The sequence below is a fragment of the Calidris pugnax genome, unplaced genomic scaffold (genome assembly GCF_001431845.1).
Source record: "Calidris pugnax isolate Ruff unplaced genomic scaffold, ASM143184v1 scaffold294, whole genome shotgun sequence".
Lineage (NCBI taxonomy): Eukaryota > Metazoa > Chordata > Aves > Charadriiformes > Scolopacidae > Calidris > Calidris pugnax.
Window position 1 is genome coordinate 1,989,842 of NW_015094505.1, and position 19,469 is coordinate 2,009,310.

A 19,469-nucleotide genomic window follows, 5' to 3' on the forward strand; every position below is an offset into this window, starting at 1 on the left:
CAAATAACCACAGGAATAGCTGGCTTCCAGGCCGTTTCCATTCCTTGATAGTATTGGCACAGTAAGTAACCCAGCATGCTCACAAGCAGTGGTGTACATTAACATTTTAAGAAATGCGTAATTTGAGATTCAGCATCAAGCTTACACTACTTTATTGGGCTAGGAAATGATGTCAGAGCTACACGCTATGGCTATAATAATTCTCGAACTCCAGGTCAAAACAAAATCACCTCTTTCCACCCAAAAAACTCCCAGGGGTGTCAAGAGATGTTCATGCATCCTTCTCTATTTGGTTAAGTCAGAATTCTAATACTAAAAAGAAAGTATGTGTCTACAGAGTACAGGACTGGCACAACAGAAAAATATCAAAACTACATTGATTTTTTCCTTCCCAGAGGCAATCAAATGATTGAAGCTGTCTAACAGAACAAGGAAAACTTTATTTTTGTACTATTTTTATTTTGCTGAAATTTTAGGGTGTGATTTAAGGCATGCAAACCCGCAAAGATGATGTGAAATGATTTGTGAATCATCATTCACCAAGATTCAACTTCAGTGAAACAATTACAGAAATAAGAATTAAAAAGAACAGCAATCTTTACCGTTACTCTTCTCCTTTAACAGAGCTCACATCAACTGGGTCAAAGCCCTGAACAGTCAAGCTGGATTAACAAATTGCATGAAATGCATTTGAGATCAAAACATGAAGAGAGTTACAGAGCAAGGGAGGAAGTGGAGTATCGTTCCACCTTCTGTCTCCTCCCCAAGTAACAGCTAAGCAGGACCCTGCTACCAGCAGAGACACCCAAACACTTACTTCGATCAGAGGCGTTTAAAAGTGCGGCAGATGACGACAACTGTTTATTCATGACAGCTTCTGTCTGTTTGAGGTTTGCTGTGGAGGTGGACCGTTTGCTGGCTGTGTAAAGAAGCAACAACTTTAGAATTCAACATCGCACCCAAGGAAGAACCTTTCACACATCGCTGTGAGCTAACTTTGGAGGTATTGCATCCTGAAAGCTGTTTCTAGTTTTGCTTAATGAGAAACAGAGATATTTTTCCCCCCCTTTAAACAGATTTGATACAATTAGCACCAGTTTGAACGTGCACAGAAAAGGCATTTAGTTTTAGTGGAGTGATGCCAAGATTTTAGGCATATATATGCAAACAGGTGATTTTTAAACCTTGTGCTCCTAACGTGTAAAGACAAAAGCTACTCACATTGTGTGTTACTAGACTGGCAAGACAAAGAAAGTAACAACAAAATTAACAATTTTGTTAACAATTAACAAAAGTAACAATTTCTTTCTTTGTTTCTTCCATATACATATGTCAAAACAGTTTTTTAATCACTAGTAACAAAACCAAAAGAAATGCTTTTGGAGGGCTAAAAAGCAAGTCCTGAGGAAAGGCAAGGAAGCACTCCTATTTCCAATTACTTCCCAAGGCTTGCTCTAATTTAGAAATTTCTGATTTTTTTTCAAAAAAAGCTATCCCTTACATTCACATTTTCTGCTAGTTTTCTAACTCTTCTGAAAAAAAGCTGCCACAAGCAGCTTTTTTTTTTTTGGTATGTGTATATAGACAAATGCATATATATACATAAAAGTCACATCTCACATAGCAAAATTTCAAGTTTACTACAAGCCGCATAAATACTCGCTTTTAAATTTCAAACAATGTACTTTCAGGATGACACTACCCCAGAGTGTAAAAGCCTTGGAAAAGCATGTACCTGTTGCTACAGAAACTCAATAAGCAAAAAACAGCAATGCACACAAAGTAGTGCGGGCTAGCCTCATAAACACAAGAAATTACATACATCAAACATAAGTAATTGATTTTGCTGGCATATTTGACAGCAAAGGTGATTAATGTGAACTCATTAGTGCATAAGTGCCAAAGGAAAAAGCGGTGCTACTCACCACCAAGGGAGCATCTTTTCCCTTTGGCCAGCATCTATAGCAGCTCCTTATGGCAAGCGCCAGGATTCCTTAGGGACAGCCCTGCCCTGTGCTATGTACCCAGCCCAAGGCTTCGCTTCCCACAAAACCATGGCAAGCGGGAACCACATTTTTGAGCTGAAGCTGCAAAAGCAGCAGGCTCTTGTCACAGTGAACAAGAGCAAAGTCCCCACGGGGTGAGAGGGAGAAAGGGGGATCTATTGAATCTAGTTCAGAAATGAGGTTCTGAGCTTAGTGGATACTTTCCCAACATAACAAACCAAAATCAAACGAAAGGCACTTTATGAATGAAGCTTGAGTACTGGGATAACTAAAACAGCCTTGAGAGCTTTTATATACGAAACCCAGGAAACTCATAATTCATGTATTTTGGTGTTTTCAAAGGGAAAGACTACCCTCTAGCGTCTGCTCTTCAAAAGAAAGCCTGGCTCCTGCCGGAGCTCAAGCGTGTGGTCAAAGGCTTTCAAACATCACGGAGACGCCCCGTACAAATTCCTCTTGGTTCACAGAATCATGGAATTGTCAGAGTTGGAAGGGACCTCTAGAGATAATCTGGTCCAACTCCCCTGCTAAAGCAGGAACGCTTAGAGCACATTACTCAGGACTGCATCCAGGTGGGTCTTGAAGATCTCCAGAGAAGGGGACTCCATGACCTCCCTGGGCAGCCTGTTCCAGGGCTCTGCCACCCTCACTGTAAAGAAGTTTTTTCTCATATTTGAATGGAACTTCCTATATTCCAGCTTGAGCCTGTTGCCCCTTGTCCTATTGCTGGAAACCACTGAAAAGAGTCCAGCTCCAACATCCTTCAACTCACTCTTTAGATACTTATAAACATAAATAAGGTCTCCCCTCAGTCTTCGCTTGTCCAGGCTAAAGAGTCCCAGCTCCTTGAGCCTTTCCTCGTAAGGGAGATGCTCCAATCCCTTAATCACCTTAGTTGCTCTATGCTGGACTCTCTCCAGTAGTTCCCTGTTCCTCTTGAACTGGGGAGCCCAGAACTAAATGCAGTATTCCAGTTGTGGCCTCACCAGCGTAGAAAGGGAGAATGACCTCCCTCGACCTACTGGCCACACTCTTTCCTATGCAGCCCAGGATTCCATTGGCCCTCTTGGCAACAAGGGCACATTGCTGGTGCATGGAAAGTGTGCTATCTACCAGGACTCTCAGATCTTTCTCCTCAGTAGTGCTTCTCCGAAGATCCATCCCTGACCTGTATTGGTGCCTGGGGTTCTTCCTCCCCAGGTGAAGGACCCTACACTTGTCCTTGTTGAACCTCATGAGGTTCTTCTCTGCCCAGCTCTCCAGCCTGTTCAGGTCGCGCTGGATGGCAGCACAGCCCTCTGGGGTGTCAACCAGCCCTCCTAATTTGGTATCATCAGCAAACTTGCTGAGGATACACTCTGTCCCCTCGTCCAGGTCATTTATGAATATGTTGAACAGGACTGGGCCAAGTATTGACCCCTGAAGGACACCACTGGTCACAGGCCTCCAACTTGACCCTGCTCCATTAATTAGAACTCTCTGAGTCCTGTCACACAACCAGGACTCAATTCACCTCACTGCCCCCTCATCTATCCCACACTTCCTTAATTTTCTAATGAGAATGTTACAGGAGACAGTGTCAAAAGCCTTGCGAAGTCAAAGTAGATGACATCTGCTGCTCTCCCTTCATCTAGCCAACCAGTTACAACATCATAGAAGGCTATCAGATTGGTCAAGCATGATTTACCCTTGGTAAATCCGTGTTGACCAATACCGATAACTTCTTGATCTTCAATGTGTTTGGAGATGACGTCCAGCACGAGCCGCTCCATTACTTTCCTGGTACAGAGGTGAGACTAATTGGCCTGTAGTTCCCTGGGTCCTCCTTCTTGCCCTTTTTGTGGACTGGTGCGATATTTGCCTTCCTCCAGTCCTCAGGCACTTCTGTTCTCCAAGATATCTCAAAAATGATAGTGGCTTAGCAATAACATGCACCAGTTCCCTCAGCACTTGTGGGTGCATCCCATCAGGGCCCATGGACTGGTGGATGTCTAGTTTGGCCAGGTGGTCTCTAACCCAGTGCTCCCCAACAGAGGGAAAGTCTTCCTCTCTCCAGACCCTCTCCCTTGTCTCCAGGGTCTGGGATTCACGAGGGCCAGCTTTGGCAGTGAAGACTGAAGCAAAGAAGACATTCAGCAACTCCGCCTTCTCTGTGTCTTCCACCACCAAGGCACCCACCTCATTCATCAGCAGGCCCACATTTTCCCTAGCCTTCCTTTTTTTATTGATATATTGAAAAAAGCTCTTATTATCTTTAACTGTTGTTGCCAAGTTAAGTTCTCCTTGGACTTTTGCCCTTCTAATTTTTCTACAGCATACCTTTGCTACACCTTGATACTGTTCATATTGTTCAAACTAGCTCTTGCATGAAATCTGAGATTGGGTCTATCACATACTAAGATCCAGAGGGCAAAAAAAAATCACACTGAGCAAAGCAATTTTCCAGCAAGTTTATAAGTTCTGGAGGTGGGCTGTGCTGTTCAGTAAAGAGACAAGGGATGAAACTTCTACTAGAAGATTCACAAGAGAAAATGACAGTCTATATATGACTGTTCAGCCAAACTCCAGCATCAGTTTCTATTTTACAGGGAAAAAGAGGGCATTAAGCTATGACTTAAAAATCCAATTGATAAAGGAGTTTTCTTTTTCCAGAAAAAAATTAAGATCCTAAGAAGTCAATGCTTTTTTGATCAATACTTTTGCAAATATATGATCAGATGGCCTTAACTTTTTCCCTACTTCGACCACAAGAGACATTCTGTAAACCTGAAAGCTTTGGACAACTCACAAAGAAAAAAAGCTTTAAAAGACAGACAGGATAGTCTTGAGTAAAGCAGTCTGGTTACATAGGTAAATTACTCTCTTGTATTTTTGGGGGAAAGTTAAATTACTTACATCAAGGGATTCTAAACGGAAGAAGCATATAGCATCCCACACAACACCAAACGTCTACATTGTTTTTAATAGAAGAGTGAAAACAAATGGAAGCAGCAAAGCCAAATAAAGGGTATGACTGCCCTGGAGGAAGGCTTGCAATGGGGTAAGGAGCTGGGAAACAGGGTATCTCCAGAAAATCGTGACTAGAGAGAGCAGCTCTCAGCCCAGCTTCTGAGCTTCACTGAGAGAGGGTGCTGAAGCACTGCCTACCCAAGGCTGGATATCTTATTTAATTTAGCCTAATTTTATCTGTCTCTTAGTACCTTCCAAATTTCTACCAGGAGAAGGAAGCTCTTTATTTAGAAAGGAGTGACTCTGGCAGCCCAATTTCTATTCTAATAGCATGTCTCCACTATAAATGCACCTGAACGTTTAGTTTTGTTCAGTCATCACTAAACCTCCCTCATTTACAAGGACTTTGTCATCAAGGATGCTTTATTACACAGCCCTGCAATTTCTCTTGGCAGCCCCACACCCTGCACATTTCATCTTTGCACTGACAGCAATGGCATTAATGTAATGCCTGACTCTGGGGCTTTCATCACTTTTTTAAATTTCAGGCCATCAGTGGGGTACTTGGAGCAGCCTCAATGAATCACATTCTGTACATAAATGCAGAAAGGCTGATGAAATGTTCAATTATATGGGGCTTCCTTCTCAGAGCGCACTACCTTTATCACCCACAAGTGCTGCTTTACTAGGCAATATTCCTAAATATTGCTGTTGACACAGCCAGTTCATGGAAAAACGTGTGAATTTATATTATTGATTTTTTTTGCACAGCAATACAACAGACAAGAAAGCCTTTAGTCCTAAAATAACATAAAGAGTATTTGAAATCTGTTCCCCTAATGGTTTTCATTTTAAGAAATGGAGCCTTTAAGCCCAAATCTGCCACAGAAACCAATGGTGAAAAACAATATTGTATTGAAACTTGCTCTAGATGGGCTGTTAGAGAAGGTGCACTACTCAGCCACAATGACAATGTAGCAGAGCTCATCTGGGGTCATTTTTCAGAAATCCAGAAGTAATTATTGTCTTTCCAGCAATTTTGCAAATATAAGGTGAAAGGGACCAAATAAGGGTTTTTTTTTAGAAATCTGGCTACACTTAGGCATCCTACATGGTTTGGGTAGATTTTAAATAACAATTAAGTGATGAGCTTCCAGACAGTTAAAAAACTAAGGACAATTCTGAAGTGGGAATAAATATGAGAAACATGAATCCAATCCCAGTTTCACATCACCCAGCCCAGGTAAGAGAGCTGTACGTTTGAATCCTCAACATAAGGATGAACACAGATTTCAAACGCTGTGGATGCACAAGTGTCTTGATTAAATGCTGCATTATCTGTTTGTTTTTTCAAAACTGGTGCCAAGTTATTCAAATTGATTGACAGCAGACAAACTTATCTGCTCCTCCTGTTGGTACTTTATGATGCATAAGGTACAGCCTAAGTCCCTATTTTTACATCAGGAGCATGTTTGTTGGAAACACTATTTTTAACATGCTTCAGCAGCACCATGATTCAAGGCTTCCTCCATGATCAAAAGGACAGACAAGACTCATTTGCTTGCATAAGTGAGGAGAGAGCAAAAGACATTATTTTATGTTTGTTATAAAGTTTAGCTTGAAAATTAGATAAGGTACAAAAGAATAGAGAAGGAAAAAAATAGTACTTTCCTAACTTTTAAGGCAAATGTGTTTTCCTAGTTTCAAGGTTAAATGACATTTGGTAACATGGAATACAGTAATTGGATTTATATATGTATCCAAGGAACACATGTTAAACAGGTAAACCAATCCTGTCAAACTGACTAATTTTGGAGAAAATCAGGGATTCGTGCTGTGCAGAGAAAGGGAAGAGTGAAGTTAAATAAAATGCACATGCTTCTGCTGTGTTGCCAGAATAAGCCACAGTAGTTAAATCATACCCAGCCAGACTTCCATTGCATTTTCAAGTCTCATATTGTCAGGATTAGGAGACAGCTGTATTGAATTAGTAATGCTGTGAGCATGCACAGATTTTCAGAATTCACATTTAGCTGGGTCTCAGCTGAGGGCTGAGAGCTACAAGAAATAATTTTGCTTATTAAACATATAGCCTTGACAAATGTATCAGTGATCCAAAGCATTTCTATGAATGGCTCAGTCTGTGCACTGGGAAGTGCCAGAAATCCAACAAAAACACATTTAATATATAGAATGTTTAGATGATTGGACAGATCTGATTCTGCAAAACCCTTCATGGAAAAAGTATCAAACTGCACAAAAGGGCCCTTCACAAAGTTTCAGCGAAGTATCATTTGATTTTGCAAATGTTACTGCAATTGCTGGTAAGACAAAGCAGAAAGAAAACAAACCAAGCCCTACCATGTACTTTGTTCAAGTTAGGAAACAATGAAATGGTTCAAAATTGCCCTTAAAAAAACCAAAACCCTTAGACTATTGAACTAATTTATATTCAAATACATTCCACTAAGAATTTCTCCTCTTCTCCCTCATGCTGTATCCAGTCATCTTTAAAAACCCAAATGCACATATCCTATCCCTGAAAATTCCCTCAGGATGCCATGATTTAAGCTGCAGTTTAATTAGCTGGGAGGGACAGATAAAAACGTAGAGGGAGCTGCTTTCTACTTAGGGACCACATTTGTTCACAGCTGGCCAAGATCCAGGAAAAGATCTATAAGATGACAGTTTTCCTCGGTTTCAGAGAAACAAGAACTCAAGTTTAAAAGGTTAGTAGTGAGTGTGAAACAACAGGAAAAAGAACATTTTAGAGATCAATACCACCAGTTCCACCTTCATCTGCGGTCTGCTGTTCTGCAGGAGAAGAAAGTTTGTAAGCTAAGTCATAAAGTCAAATAGCAAACACTGCAAGTTAACCAAAAAATGGGGAAGCTGGATATCATAATGGTGATTTATACCAAAGCACTTTCAAACATGTTATGAATAAACGCTTAAAAGTCAACACTCAATCTGACAGAAGACAGTACTAAAACACACTTGGCACAATTCCACCAATTCAGAAGATAGTCTGAATTGAAGCATTTTTTGGTTTATGTTAAGTTACACCTTGGCGGGCTCTCGCAGTTAGGTACTACACGAAAAGAACCCTTCCACCACTGTCCTGATTTGCTGGCATGATTTCAGAATGTTTACAAGCAGAAACAGCTAATTGTGTGAAACAGAAAACAATCTGAGCTCAAATTAAAGAGCACTGAATAGAACCTATTCTCTGAAAAGCTCAGACACTGCCCGCTGCATCACCTTACTGGTGCTTCAAATAATTGGTTAGCATTCGGTAACTCTAAGGGCGTGTTTAAAACATTTTAGATGTAATATTACAGTTCAACTGGGTGGGATTTTTTTGTTCTCTTTATCATCAGTGAGCACACTGTTATACATACTGCATTTGAAGGACTCGAAATTATTTTATCGTTATACATTACGATTCCCCTGCTCTGGTGCTTCAGGGTTGGCATTCCAATGCTGCCAGGTGGTGTATTTCTTACATGGCTTCTCTCAGCCCTTCCCAAAGTCAAAACCAGCCCTAAGTCTGAGCAGCATTTCAGAACAAGCACAGATATGAATTTTTCCCCAAGAGCTATCTGCAGATCCTGTTGTAAGATCCAAGATGGAAAAGGATGCCCAGATTCCTCTGAACAGTGCTGCACCTGCCAGTGGTCATACATAGTATCCTGTGATTTTAGCCATGCTAGAAAAGGTGCTACTTACCTGTTTTGCTCTCTGAATCCGGAGTTACAGACCCTCCCCAAGACCATCTCTTCTGTCTTGTTTCCAGTCGCTGATTCCGTTCCAAGGTACGATGCATAACGGCTTCATATCGCTCCTATCATCAAACAACACTTCTATGAAGCCATAGAACTGTAAAACACAACTATGCCACAAGTCAAAATATAGATTTTTTTTTTTCCTCAGTACAATTTAAAATCAGTTTTACCCATACTGTAACAAGATTTTGTTACAAAAACTATCATGCAAAGAATGTTAAGGGCAATTAAAGATTCCAAAACACTGCAAACATGATTAGGTTGAGCTAAAGCACAGATAATCTATTCTACTCTTTACTTAAAATAGCCACCAAACCGATTTCCTATTCAGTAAACAGCAGTACTTATTTTCTAAATAGGGATGAATCTCAAACTGAGCAAAAACAATTGCTTACCCTTTAAACTATTTATATTCTGAAGTTATTTCTAAAAGGTGCTATAAATTCTCCATTGTAAAATACCAAACATAAGGTTATTTGTATTTTCAGAGAACTACACAAACACTAACCCAAGTCTTAACAGATACTGGCATTAATAGAGGTACAGGGAAACCAGAAATACTGCAAAAAGACCAAAGGAAGCAAAAAAAGACCACTCAAGTCCAGGCCTCAGCAACACCTGCAGACAAGACAAAGAAGACCAAGAGAAACTGTCTCTTCTGTCTCCAGGAACTGCTCATGTGGGAACTTCCCTTCCCCTCTTGTGCACGAAGACGAACTCTAACCATGGTAGACTGTTTCTTCTCCATAATCAGCCAGGTTTCCATAGATGTGTAAACAACAGATTTCTCTTCTGGAATAATCATATCCCAAGTGACCCTTTGAAGCAGTATTTTCTGCTGATACATTGCAGGAAGATGCCACGGGGACTCATTATCCATACACTTCTCTCTCTTGAGGACACAACACTTTCACCTTCTTTCAACACCAATTCACAACACAAACTAGAAAAAAGTCACAGTGTTTAACAGACAAAGTAAACTTTGAAGGTAGGGAGGAAGAATACCTTTCACTGACAAAAGATAAAATTAAAAGGTTTTGCTTAAATATGCAGATCAGCTTCCCCTCTGTTAAAGAACCCTGAACTAGAGTTTACCTAACATGCCAAAGTACCCAGACATGATGTAATCTGCCAATGGTACTTCCATGGAGGGATCTGCAGTGTGGTATTTCTGCAAAGTCCTAGTTAGAGCCATAGGCTTCACTTTATGAACAACAGGAAATCAGTTACCAGCTCAAGACATCAACATAATGATTTGCAAAGCTGTACAGAATAACTGAGTAACTGTGAGAAGCCAGGTATCTCAACCCCAGCCATGGCTAGCTGTCTCCAAGACTCTCTTAGGCAGAGAACCATTTCTTTTTCCACTGTATTTGCTATTGTGCTGCTGCTTCTACTTTATCTAAGGAAGGTGATTAATTAAACAAGACTTGGCTGAAGTAACAGGTTATGTGTTTCTTCATGCACTTCCATCTACTAAATTTACAACGGTAGATGACTCCTGGCTGGCAAGCATTGCCCTATGATAGCTTAGTTTCTTTAAAAGTCATTATTTTCTAACATCAGAGCACAAAAGTCAAGATCTGTTTTCACTTTGTGGTTGAAAACAAGGTTTACACGTCAAGTGAACACTACTTTCCCTCCTGCTGGTTTCTTTACGTATAACTCTGCGTACAAGGTAATTTTCCTCCAGGGACCAAGTAAAAGCCAAGGTTAACACCACTCAAACACTCATGGGCTAGTCCTTGTCTTCCTTGATTATTCACCCCAGCAACCACTTAAAACGGACCCACTATCCTCAAAATTAAAAGAATAAATGTACTATAGGCTTAGGGGAAACACTTCTTGAAGCATAAGGGATGCTTTTTGCTTAAAGTAGTTGCTTAGAGATGATACTGTACTGGACTGCCGTCAGCCCACCCAAATATTCCTCCTTGTTCTTCAACAATGTAAACTATTCCATGAAGTTCAAATGGAATATCAAAGCGAACACACCCACAAGCTGATTACAGATAACCAAACACCAGTGTAGGATACTGCCAATCAAAATGGGTAAAAAAAGATGTATTGCTAGAACAATATAACAACAGCTGGACTCCACAGGAACAGCCAGCCAGGCTTACAGGCTCTTCCACCATCACCCACAGCAAGCTCTTACAACTACCTCAGGAAAGCACATGTGTGTGTCATGCTTTTACTGCCAACATCCTGGAAATGAACCCTTCAGAACTTGCACCACATTTAATTCACACTAGCAGACCTACTCTTCAAAGGGGATGGCATATTTATTTCTACTTCCAGCTTCTTTCAGTCCTGCCATGAACTCCACAACTCAAATACCGCTCTGCTGGTCTATGCAGTCAAAGCAAAGGCAAAGAGCCAAGTAAGAACAGTCAATACATGGCTCAAAGCAGCAAATGGTCACGACACAGATAACATTATTAACTGCACAACATATAGCAATAAATCGCAATTTAGAAGAAGTGACAGAATGTGAGCCTCCTAGGCAACAGCTGGGCTCCCAGGAAGCAAGACAGAGAACTAAAGGAAGTCTAAGCCCTGTCACTCACGCTGATTTACAAACAGAATCTACAAAGTCCACTGAAAGGAATCTAGAAATGTAGGAATATGGGGTGGGGTTTTTGCTCATGTGAAAAATAACCAGTGGCCAAACAGTAACCACAGCTCCTAAAGTCCTGAGTGCCTCAGGCATAGTTAAAGCTAGGCTGGGATGGGGAGGGAGGATGTGTCTATATAGCCCACTGTACAGATGTGGAAAAGACTTTCATATTCTAACACATTCAACATTTAACTCTCTATTTCATACCACTTCAGAGCACAGTAGTGTAGGAAAATAGTGCAGGACTTCCTTTAAAATTTTAAAACTTTGACACATGGTACCTTTTCCTCCTCTATTTTCTGTTTTCTCTTTTCTTCTACTGCTGCCCTCCGTTGCTCCTCTTTCTGCTTCTGTTCCTTTAGCTTTCTCTGCCTTTCTTCTAACTGTTTTTCATACTGGAGTTTTGCTTTTCTCTCCTTTTCAAGGATTTGTGTCTCTTTGGCAGCTGTAAATTTTTAAGAAAAAACTTAAAATCAAACTTAACTATTCAATGATAGGACAACGCAACTTGCAAGAGACTACCGAGCAAAATTATCACCACTTAAATCTAAAATATACAGCAAGATTAACTTGCAGTGCTGGATGACACTGTACATGGCGACAGAGGTGTCTAATTCTGTCTCCAGGTTGGGCAGGAATTAGAACCTTTCCTGCCATTAGACTTTACTGTCTGGACAGGAACATCAGGATATACATATACTCGATGTTAAGTGCATACTTTTCTTGCCATCATAATAAATATTATGTATAAGTAAGTATAAGTTTTTACAAGTAAGCAGTAAGTTGTGTATCAAAGGGCAGGATTTTCTATGCTGCAATTTTCATTTTTTTAGAACAAGATGTAATGAAAAGATTTCAAGCACGAAGTGACAAGATGGGAGAACCGCACAGTTATTGCATCCGAGTTCAAAATAGTTATGTCACTTTTCTCTGCAGCCCCCACCCAGGACAGCTGCGTGCACTTTAACAGAAGCTCCACGTACTGTAACAAAAACTTAGTGGTTCAATACACAGTGGAAGTTTCTGTGGCTAGAGAGATGAAATGAACTGAGACACCAGATAATTACACCTACACTGCACAGGCACTATTAACAAGAAAAGTTCCCAAAATACTTCTGAATTTATATCCATCCTAGTCCTATCCTCTCTCCATGTTAGGATAACACAATCTTTCCTGTTGCTGTGCGTCTTTGCTTTTATGTTAAGAAACACACATACAGGCCAGAGAGCTGGGAGACAGAGACCCAAGACTGCAGGGCATGCTGTGACTCCTCCATCTCTGGCTGCACACGCATGTACTGTTTGGTGTCACTAACAGCATAAAGCTAGGCAAGAGCTGTCTGCTCTTGTTGAGGTCTCAGATTCTTTGCTAAGATAGAGCACATACTGCTGAGACTTGAACCCAGGAGTCACTGCAGCGTACTGGGAGACAAGGGAAGCAGCATTCAAGACAATTAAGCCATTCAGTGAAATCTTTTCTGATTTTCTCTGAATCAGTGTTCCCCAAACCTCAGTCTTCAGGGCTACAGGAAGCAGTTCTAAGCTAAAAGTTATCACTTCACAAGTGTTATTGTTACGGCTTTCAATAAGAAATTGGCTGAATTTGCTTGGTGGTCACTAAAAAAATCGAAGGTCAGAAGTGACACACAGCTTTAAGCTAAAAAATCTTTGGAATGTTTTCCTCTAAAACCTAATAATTCTCCATTCAGGTTCAGAGATGGTCACTGATGCAAAACCAAGAGCAGATCTTGTCTCTTGTCCCCAGTAGACTGAAAAAAAAAATAAAAATCACTGCACAAGGAATAAGAGAGTAAGTTATTCTTTTATCACAAGTATTTTAGGAAATAATATTTTAAATCAAACATGAAAATACCATGTTGCTTTTCCCGCTCTTCTCTACGCTCCCTGGCAAGTCTTTGTCTTTCTTCTGTTCTTAGAGTGGAACCATCTATCACTGTTGAAAGAAAAATTGAAGGCACATAATTGTCAGTCATTTTGAATATTCAAATTTAACTAAAAAAGTTCAAAGTCTTTGCTATCAAAAGGATAATGGAACTTCCCGAGAGATACACATACCAAAGCACTGCACACTGTATACAGAGATTAGAGATGTCATTTGAAAAATTCATAAGAAGATGAATGCGCTCCTTTTTCCCCTTTCCATTCCCTCACAACAACCAATCCACTAGGATTGGTTTAGGAGCAGCAGAAAGCAGACACAATATGAAAAGGCCCAAAGCACACAGTCAAAAGAAAGCCTGAGCGGATGCCAGGCATGTGTGAGAACATACCCAAATTCAGCTCTGATCCACATTCCTGTACATATTCATTCCTATGATCAAGAGTTATGGGAATCTAGGAAAACTCAATCTGAGAACAGATAGTTCACCCGTCATTACAAATTCAAAGCACTGCAGGACAGCTACTTTGCAGGCAAAGCAGAACCAAGACTGCTTAAGTCTTTGCAGGTATAAAAACTTGAATTTCAGCAAGAAGTGAACTGGTTTCACCAGAGCACCAAAAAAAAAAAAATCATTTATGTCCCACTGAAAAGACACCCAACTTCACCAACTGAACTCTGACTGAGTCAAAAGCAAAAATCTGTCATCAAAACCAGACTTTCAATGAATCTACGAACCACCTACCAGGTGATTTTTGCTCTCATGTCTCCTGAAGAAAGAGCATCAAACTTCTTTTTAGAAGATGCTAACTCTCCCTTGTGAACCCAGTACTTCATTAAGAACAACGAGCAATACCTGGTTTAGTTGCTGTCTTTATATTTATTGACGTCTGGACTGCAATAGGGCTAATGCCACTTTGGCTTCTTCTTTCTTCTGCTATGGCTTGGGCTGCAGCAACTGTGAGAAAGAATAATTCTATGTTAAAAGCTTCTATAACCAAAACTCATGAAATAAATACCTAAATACATAAAATTCCATTTGAGGTTGCAGATCTTTTTATTGAATAACTAATTTGGGATTGCTCAACTTGTAAGACAAAACTTGCTGATTAAGAATTCAGACCTGGCACAGCTTTCCTTTGTAAAAACAACAGCTACAAAACCTTATGTTTTAAAATAGGCAAAGGCCTATAGAGTTTCAAAAAAATCAAACTTACTAAAGAACTTTTCTGAGAAGAAAAACAATATTTAGCAAAGTTATGAGTCTAAGTTACACTAAAAAAAACCCTCTTTGCTACTGCATGTGTATTTGCAGGCTGAACACATATACGCAATAGTCAAATAGCACTAGTAGAATCATATTCTGATGAGACCAAAGCAGGGAAAGGTTTATGAAGACCTTTCATCACTTTTTGACGTGAAACAGAAATCGGATCAGCTGCATAAAGTAGAACATTATAGGGATGCTTACAATTTACTTCTAAAACTGGATCTTCAAAAATAAATTTTCATTATAGATTAGACTCTAAAACACTAATTTGAGCATTTGTGCAGAGACCCATTCACCTTATTTGAGTTTCACCAAGGTGAGTAGAGTGAACTGCAGGGCTATGACTCCCAGTTAATCATAGAGAAATGAGATGCCAGCAATATTCATTTCGCTACATAACGAACACCATTAAGAAGTCAGGGAGACTAATTTACTATATCACTTTCCACAGATTTTCTTCCTTTTGCTATCAACTTTCACTTTAACTGATCCCCCTTCAGGGTGGAATGGTGAAGCCTTAACGGGAAAGCAGGCAGGGCAGCCTGGAAGACAGCACTACCCCCTTCTCCCGCACAGGAGTCGTCTCCCAGCAGTGACACCCTATTCTCACCTCAGCTGACAGAAACAGGAACATCAACTTGGTTCTTAGAGAAAAGCCCAACTTTGGGGGAAGCAAAAGAACACACTATGCGTGTTCTCAACCGAACGTGAGAAAGCAGAAGTTGATGCCTATTTTAAACAGAAAAGGCAATTCACAAAAGTAATGCATAACGTGCCGTGATCTCAACCATGAAGTGGAGGACAAATAGTAGAATTTGGTGTTACATTTTAAAAGAAGACGGCAACAGCTTTGTGAACGATGTCAGGCCTCCCTTTAACAGAGCAGTGCAGAACGCACAGGAGGAAGGAAGCTCTCCCTCTCCTCCAGGCGTTGCCATGACAACTGGTTGTGTCATGGTAATAACCCTCCCTAAGGCTGTTCGAAGGACAATCACCTCCAAGTGCCTGATCCCATGTGATGTCAGTAATAAATGCCGGTTACAATACTTACTCAGCAACTCTAAACTGTCACCTGCAGCTGTTGCTATGTCTTGAATTAATTTTTCATTGCAGCACCTAACAAAAGTCTTCCTCAGTTCCATCCCATACATCTCAGAGGCTCTTTTCAAACAAGTCAGAGACCAGATACGCTATGACACGGTAAGATTTCCAATTGGCAGAGAACAGCTCAAAAAGAGCTCACTGTAATTTCACTATGTAGACCAAAAGTCGCTCAAAAAGCTGATTTTGTACATCGTTGCATGTCACATGGATGGGAGTCTAGCCCAAAAATTGACCAAGTGGAGAACAATAAAATTATATATTCTCAACACAACTAGATGTGAAAAGAGCCTGAGGAAAAGCAGCCTACTGCAAGCTGTTCGGAGAGCAAAAACACACACCCAGGGCATTTATATAACTTAATATAACCTTCTTCAAATACTATTTAAGTTTGAGACAGATACAGAGACCCAGTTGCATCTTTCTCCAGTCCCCAATGGGAAGGGAGGAGAGATAGGAGAAGGACAGACAGACTGAGCCAACGCAACCCAGCCCAGCTGGGAAACCAGCCCCACACCCGGGGTAGTTAAGACCAACACTGGAATTTTGCCTCAACTCTCAATGTTTAAACATCCAAATTTCTGTAACCAAGCTGCAGTAAGAAGCAAGCAGCAATTTAAACAAGCTCAATATTAATCATATTTTACTTGCAGAAGTATTTTATTATTAGAAATCTTGCCAAACAAACAAGTCATAATGGATGTAGGTGATTATGTACTTAATTATGCATTTAAAAAATAAACATTTGAATGATAGTCCTGATTAGAAGGCACTCATTTAAAAAAATGTGTCATATCTGCAAAGCAATTAGTCAGTTTATCTTAATTAATTAAGGTTGCAAAAAAAAAATTACTTGAGGTAGAGAACAGGAAAGTGGGTTACAGGAACAGCACAGCCTGCGAAGGACATAGAGATGAGAAAAGTCTGGAAATACTCAGCCAAAGACTTTCTATGTCAGTTAAAATACTTATATTCACTGCTTCAATGCTTCATTATTTGCACAGAAACAACATGCTTACAAATTTGAAAGAGGCAGATTTAAAGTAGTAGATTTAAAGGCACTAGGAATGCACTTTCGTGTTACAGAGAAGCAATCTGTTTAGCTAACAGAAGGTTCAAATTAAAAGTGAACTGGCGATTTGAACAAAAGATTATTAAATAGGCAACAGCCATCACATTAGATATATCCCCAAGATGCGCGAGTTCAATTTTGCTAAGTCTCAGGTCACCAGACAGGCTTTACAGTCCTTATCAATTTTATGGTAAATTTACAATATGAAACTGATTTTCAAAATCCACATTCTACTACAGTTAGAGAAAACAAATTGCATGCTGTTGTACTCTGCAACCTTTGAAAAAAACCAAGCAGATATTATTTTGCTTTAATCTTAAATTTTTAATACATTTAAATACTCTTTGGCACAGATGCCCACCATTTTTTTGCCTAGTTTTTTATAATGAATGTAGCAGTCTGCTATGGAGTGAAGCTTCACTTAAAATACTTTTCACAAAATCTAACTATTTCTGTAAAATAAGCCAATAATTCTGTAATTAATCAGGATACTCCAGAACTGGAAACCCATTAACAACTATTTCACTACAACCCGTGTCATGTGCTGTGTTACTGGGGGATGCCTTCATGGACTTATTCAGCAAACTTCCTGGAGAAGAAAAATTTTCTTGCAGGCAAATTAAGTCTCATTTCTGTTCTGAGCTTCCCCTCCCACAGTAATCACTAAAGGCTTTCACAACTCTAATTTGTGATTGGCATAATGTCTGTGCTTATTTTACAGTAATCTACCTTTAAATGCTTCAGCTAAAATTAATAAAAGTACAAGCCACGCATGTGGCCAATAATAATATTTGCATTCATGCAGAATAAACTAGGGCTATTTGGAACAGAAAATGGTCAGGTCATTTGGAAAGCACTTTTCCTTCTGCCCCCTCATCACCATTTAGCACTGTATGTCTGGCCAAGCATGTCATGGATAAACCAACCTAAGGGAAATGCCAGGCACCAGCTGCCGCAGGAGGCACCAGGCCAGATAAAACCCATTGTCCCTTTCCACCCTCCAGACCCCATTCACTGTGCAGGTCCAGCGCTGCCTCCCTCACGCCAGGCACGACGGTACTTCCCTTTGCCCACTGGGTTTCCAATATGCCCTGAAGAGACCAGTGTCTAAAATAAAACTTTCTATTTCAGTCTTTGCACTGAGTTAATACCCTCGGTCCCTGCCAAGGCTGTCAAAGGACCCGCACAGTTGCTGTTCTTAGTAAACCTCATTAGGGGCTGACCCGGCTCTGTCCCTGTACCCACAGCAGGTTTAAGGCTTCCATCCCATCACCTCTCCTAGCATCGGTGACCTGGACGTCTGCTGCCCCACTTGCTCTTCCCTTCCGGAACTAAAGAGAGTGGAATGTGCCCAACTGCACAGCAATCCTTCTGCTTCTTGGGATTTAATGACATTATGCAAAGCAAACCAATAAAAAAAATCCCAGACTAAGGCTCTGAAACAAAAGTTAGGTCTCCTGAATGTTAAGTGTTGTTATGAATCTAAGTGTTTGCATAAAAGCTGAAAGCAGGTAAGAAGCAGCCAATAAGCAATCCATAAACCAAAAAGTGAACTTCCTAGCGAAATATCTGATTTTATAGCAAACAGTCAAATCTGCAAGATGCCATTTTTGTCTTGCTCCACTATAGGCAGCTACTGATTGTCCAGTGGATAGTAATTTTTTCCAGTAACACCGGTCAGATATTTTTGCTTTTAATAAGTTTTATTTGTGCTTTCAGGAAAGATGAGGGAAGTCAGCATTGGAGGTTGAGATTTCTGTGCGTTGTCTTTTAAACTGATTCCCACTCCTTAATTAACACAGGTTAAGACAAACGGATGCAAGATCATATATTAGATGCTTTAAAAAATCGGGTATTGGTTTTACACCATTCCTCCTTGTTTAAAGGACACCAGAGGGACGCATCCTCAAAGAGATGGACAACACCGAAAGCTTCTAATGATGAATAGAAAAGCCCTCTCTCTGTGCATTCCTCTTGTGCCTAACTTTCCCCCTTTTTTCTCTCTTTCCCAGTTGATCCTCACGTCCCATCTTTGGGCTGCAAGGACTGACAGACTCCACAACCAACACGTGAGCTCCCCATTAGGCACCTTCTGACAGACCAGCCGGAAGGCAGATGGTTCTCCTGTTTTGTCTGGGCAGTCACCAGATGGGAAGCACACAGAAAGCAGCGCATGGCGTCTCTTGGCTTCAGCAGCCCAGAAGAGCTTCCTGTCTTATCCTTATTCCAGACTATCACAACACTTTCATTCCACGTTCACTCCTTGCATGGGACATCTATTTTATTACCTTTATGTACCTTCCTCCCCTTAAACCCATTTCTGCAGGTAATTCTGTACAACCCAATGTTCAAGGCAGTTTAGGATCACCTCTTCAGTTCACCACAAGTACCGATCCCCCTGGAAGACTCTTGCACAAGCATTCCTTTATAGTACATGAATTAGCAGCTCCACAAGGAAGTATTTGAGACCTATTTGCAAGAATGTTTTCACTTATCCTTAAACATCCACACTCAGATTAAGAGCTGGAAACGTTTAAAAAGATAAATAAAATCACATCATTAACAAAATACTCCTTATTTCTTATACCTACAAAAATACAGCTGAAGCAATCTCAAAGACATGTTACCTATTCGTTCAGCCCAGGGCACGATCACAGAGGCACCAGGAAGGTTGCTAGTTAATTTGTGGGTTGATCTTTGTATGCTTTTCCCTAGAGGAGCACATTATCTAAACCAAATTTGAATGTAATACAAGCACAGAGCAAG

The 19,469-nt window shown here is 40.4% G+C and overlaps 1 protein-coding gene across 10 annotated transcripts in view; it reads right to left on the reverse strand.

Annotated features, from left to right (window-relative positions):
- MAP7D3 (MAP7 domain containing 3) overlaps positions 1-19,469 on the reverse strand; it is a 50,025-nt gene that overhangs the window by 21,413 nt on the left and 9,143 nt on the right. For 7 of the 10 annotated variants that reach the window (XM_014963088.1, XM_014963082.1, XM_014963081.1 and 4 more), the window contains exons 2-7: positions 14,117-14,218; positions 13,234-13,314; positions 11,642-11,805; positions 8,685-8,799; positions 7,737-7,769; positions 818-919 (exon numbers count right to left, since the gene is read on the reverse strand). In XM_014963088.1, the coding sequence (XP_014818574.1) occupies positions 818-919; positions 7,737-7,769; positions 8,685-8,799; positions 11,642-11,805; positions 13,234-13,314; positions 14,117-14,218 (597 nt within the window). The remainder of the gene's footprint in view (positions 1-817; positions 920-7,736; positions 7,770-8,684; positions 8,800-11,641; positions 11,806-13,233; positions 13,315-14,116; positions 14,219-19,469) is intronic. The other 3 variants (XM_014963084.1, XM_014963090.1, XM_014963087.1) reach the window with 1 other exon arrangement.